We start from the raw sequence: 4,748 nt of genomic DNA, 5'->3' as shown, positions 1-4,748 counted from the left end.
TATGTAACATATTGGCTTAATTCTAAAGGAAATTTATTGATAAATTATGGTTTACTCTTAATATTAAATCATCTTTGTATTAACGTTTTTGTCTTTTAGAAAATAAAATACTTTAGATTAATACTAAATCAGAATTTAAGGTTTTAATGAAACCATAAATTTAATTTAAGGGGGGAAAGAAGGCTTTAACAAATTATTATTATTTTTTAGTTTGTCCAAAGTATCTTTTTTTTTTTCAACATACATGCTATTGTACCACCACAGTACAATATTTGAAAAGAGGAAACATTCATCTTCACATTAATGCTGTCAATACTACAAACACTATACATTATGATTATTCCTTGCTTTCTCATAAGACAAACATCAGATTTTGCTTTATGGGACAAAAATGTACAAAACTGTTTTGATAACTCATTGTTATACAAAATGGTCTCATTTTATTTTTAAATCATTGTGAGACAATTTTCTGACTTTGACAGCTCTTATGCACTGCTTCTTCCACAGTGTTCAGTGAGCTGTGGAGCTGGTTTCCAGACACGTGACGTGACCTGCAGCTGGAATACTGGTGTTGACTGTGATCCGAAAGCCAAGCCTAATTCAACTATGCCATGCTATCTTCAGGACTGCCCCATAAACTCAGACACCTTTGGCAACGACTGGTCAGGAAGTGGAGCATCCAGCAAAGAAGTTTTCAATGAGATAAAAGTTATACCCCACTTCAGTACTACTAGAAATCAGCCCAGGGGCAATGCTGACATCAATGAAATTATAGAAGACGATTTCTCACATTATAGTCATGTTGAAAAGTCCTCTGACAATTCTATTGTGAAAAATCTACAAGTTGATGATTTTTATTATGACTATAATTTTATAAGGTTCCATGAGGATCTTTCGAATGACCTTGATAAAGCTGAAAATGCTATGTTTGATAACTCAGGAATAAAACATGGAGACATTTCTCTGACAGAGGCAGATGTCCCTATAACTACCTCATTGCCATCCACCACTGCGGACCAACAGAGTACCACCACTATGCGCTCTGACAGCATTACAAACAAGGGTACTGAAGGTCATGAACCTCAAAAGAAAGACGTACTCAATGAAAATAATAATGAGCTATTTGCTGAGGACTATTTCCTTCCTGTCATTACAACAACTGAACCATCCTCTGCAGCAACCAAGTTATTTAGCAAATGGAAGAACACTGATATTGGCTTAAGTCAGGACATCAGTGTTACAAGGAACCCACCATTAACTGCAGATGTGTCCACTCAGAACAAGCAGACAATATCATATGAAATTGTTCCAAACATATTTTTAACTCCTGAACCACATATAAATTTGAACAGAAATTCAAATAACCATGGCCATTACAAAGGCAATCAAAAAGACAAAACCAAAACGCCAATAACTGAAGTTGAGAATGAAGAGGAGTTTGGTGAAGGTGTTCCTGAAGGTGAAAGTGAACCACACCATGGCACTCAAAATTATGAACCTCCTTTAGATTATGTTTTTAAATTTGAAACTTATGAGAACAGACATATTCATAATCCCACTACTCCATTACAACGGAGTACGGCCTCACCAACAGTCTCACTGAGTGCAACTTCTCACCCGTTGGAGCTTCTCAGCAGTGCTTCCAGTGATGACTTTGCAAAATATGAAGTTTTGACCGAACCAGCAATTAACACTAAGGCTAGTGAACCATGGCGTACTGTAAGAGAGTTCACTACAACCTCAGATAGCCTTTCTCAAGAGTATGTTCCTTCTCCAACTTCCTCTGTCCCAGCCAAACATTACAGTAGCATGACCTCAGCAGCTGGAACAACAGCTCTACCTCCTACAGAAATTGATAGTGATTTTGAACCCCAGCTCTTCACTCCAACTGAGATTCCGGACACTACAATTGCAGCAGAGACTCAAAGTTGGTATTCTAGAGCAATTGCACCAACCAAGACTAATGGGCCTAGAATAGAGCCTTGGGAAACCCCGGTCCCCTTACCTCGCTGGACAGAGATTGACAACAATGACATTATTATTGCTCGAATGCTGAGACCTGCTAGGCTGAATCACACTCTCTCTACTCCTACTGAGCAGCCATCTCAGGGCACTAGCAGTGAGCATTCAGTGCATTCCAACCCTCTGATGCCCACTGGGCTGGTCATGCCTTCCCTTTCCCCATCAGCCTCCCCTGCACACTGGAAAAAAGGCAACTGGAGTGCTGTGAGTAGTTAATTATGCATTCCTCACATTCACTAGATATGAAACCAGCATGGGCTGAGAAACAGCAGTCGGGCCCAATGATAAAAGTCCTTGAATTATGCTGACAGCAAAGCATTAGATTTCAACACACACATAACTTTAACTTTCAGGTAATGCCATTTGTTTCATGTTATTCTAGCAGCAAAAATGGATATGAGGGATCACATGGCACCACTATCCATCCTTAAATCAGACTGTTTATGCGTGTGCACACATACACAAGGTTTCATAAAATGGGAAATGTTAAGTTTATAAGAATGTTGTTGACGCTCATAACCTCTAACTTTTAACCTAACTCTAAAATCTGAATAGTTGTATGAGTATGAGAGAGTTTATTCAGGGACATGTCCTACTTGGATAAATCACTTTAAGCACTTTATGCATGCATATTTGAATGTGAACTGTACTTTATACTGCAAATGATTTTGTATGATAGTGCTCAACAAGTTGCGGGCTTGGTGCCATCTGGAGGTCAGTGTCCTGCAGCACTGGTGATGAATCAGACTGTGACTTAGCTACTAGGCCAGTGCCAGCGCGTCGCTGCTACCTTCGGCCCTGCTCCGCATGGAAAATTGGAGAGTGGAGTAAAGTAAGTCTGCATACATGCAGCCAAACATAATGAATTCAATTAATTTTCAATGAATGAAAAACAATTGAAGTTGCTACTCTTGATATCTCATTTGGCAGTGCTCAAAGAATTGTGGTGTAGGAGCGAAAGTCAGAGAGATCCAGTGTTATGACACACGAGATCAGAGGTTGCTGCGGCCATTTCATTGCCAGGCCACCTTCCCCAGACCTCCTGTCCGAATTCCCTGTAACATCCACAACTGTTTAGAGTGGTACACATCCTCTTGGGGGCAGGTAAGTAAGTTTAAAATTCAGAGGCTGGTTTTCACTCTTCCCTCCTCAGCTCTTTGTGTCTGTTTCTTGATCTTCACGCTACTCTCTTCAGCTCTGTGTGTCTAACACCATATATGCCCACAGTGTTCAGAGCTGTGTGGAGGTGGGGAGCAGCAGAGGCTGGTCACCTGCCCTGAAACTGGGAAATGTGATGAGGACCTACAGCCCAGCAATATCCAGGCTTGCAATATTCATCCATGCAACCAGTGGATTACTGGATCCTGGGGTCAGGTGAGTGACACATTCAGTTTTAAGTATTTTAAGTCAGCCAGTTTAAAGGTGGGGTAAGCGATTTCTGGTAGCCAATGTTGACGTTTGAAATCACCAAAACAAACACGCCCCTACCCCAAAAGGGTCTCGCCCCTATTTTGATAGCTCCACCCCACACATACGTACGCAACACAGGCAACGATTAGTTCTGTGAAACAAAGCAAAACCAATGTTACACCGTGTCTACACCGGTCGCGAGTGGCGCAGTGCGACAAAATACTATGGAACTCATTATAATCAGTGATGCTGTCTACACCATAGATATATATACATATCTATGGTCTACATTGGATGCGGAGCGGCGCAACATGACAAATCCCTGACAGAAAACTGCTGCTGCATTCTGCGCTGGAAAGCTGATCCGATATTTACATGGGTCCTACTTCTTGCCTTATTGCCTTAAGCCTTCTTTTGTTCCACAGATGTTTCCTCTTTTTTGTTTTTTATCCGCCATCTCTATCTTTCTGTCGCTCGGCTCGGCTAATGTCCTGTGCACTGAACGCACTCTCCTCCACATCATGAGTAGACACGCCCCTTACTGCTGATTGACTACAAGTTTGTTTTGCTAGTCGGCCCGAATCAGTTTTCTAAAGCGTTTTTGAAAAATCACTTACCCCACCTTTAACAATGTGTCTCTGCACTAGATACAAATCCATGTATCAAAATGTGTGAACAAAATAATTAACAGAATCAGAATTAGAGAAACATCATGTGCTGGATTTGGCTTAGAATCTCAGAATTGTATTTATAAAACGTAATTATCAGCGTTGTCTTTCATCCTTTTTTCTGGTGAAAAATAAAACCATTTTATTGGGAAAAACCACCGAAAATGGCTTATGTTCTTTTAATTTCCACTGTTGTGTTGCTCAAAGAGTTCAACTTTTCAGTATTCAAGTTAATCTAAATGGACATTTTGTAAGTACACCTACATTGTTTTTACCTTCATGCTTTACAATTACTGTAAAAAAAGAATAATGAGAGGATAGTTACAAGAAATTGTAGTCCATATAATCAGTGTCACTGGAATACTTTGTGTGAAAAACAGACTGTAATTTAAGTAAAATTTCACCCTGCCCTATTAAAATCTGGCTCATACACAAGAACATCTGTTTGGTTATATAAGCGCAGCACAGTGAGTGAAATCTGCACCATAAAACTAGAAAATGGTAGAGAATAAGAAACTGCAGACAAACCTCATTACTTCTCATGACTTGAATGTATAAAATACCTCTGAATGTATAAAAGTCCCTTTATTCCCTTACAACACCAACCCACACTTTGCTAACCACTGTGCTCCACAACCACTTTCATTA

The 4,748-nt window shown here is 40.0% G+C and overlaps 1 protein-coding gene across 1 annotated transcript in view; it reads left to right on the top strand.

The window, feature by feature from the left end:
- adamts7 (a disintegrin-like and metallopeptidase (reprolysin type) with thrombospondin type 1 motif, 7) overlaps positions 1–4,748 on the top strand; it is a 73,332-nt gene that overhangs the window by 54,211 nt on the left and 14,373 nt on the right. The window contains exons 19-22 of the mRNA XM_016484012.1: positions 508–2,226; positions 2,702–2,854; positions 2,953–3,126; positions 3,250–3,396. Of these exons, the coding sequence (XP_016339498.1) occupies positions 508–2,226; positions 2,702–2,854; positions 2,953–3,126; positions 3,250–3,396 (2,193 nt within the window). The remainder of the gene's footprint in view (positions 1–507; positions 2,227–2,701; positions 2,855–2,952; positions 3,127–3,249; positions 3,397–4,748) is intronic.

This window comes from Sinocyclocheilus anshuiensis, unplaced genomic scaffold (genome assembly GCF_001515605.1).
Source record: "Sinocyclocheilus anshuiensis isolate Anshui unplaced genomic scaffold, SAMN03320099.WGS_v1.1 scaffold773, whole genome shotgun sequence".
Taxonomy (NCBI): Eukaryota; Metazoa; Chordata; class Actinopteri; order Cypriniformes; family Cyprinidae; genus Sinocyclocheilus; species Sinocyclocheilus anshuiensis.
This window is presented reverse-complemented; position numbering and strand designations above follow the sequence as displayed.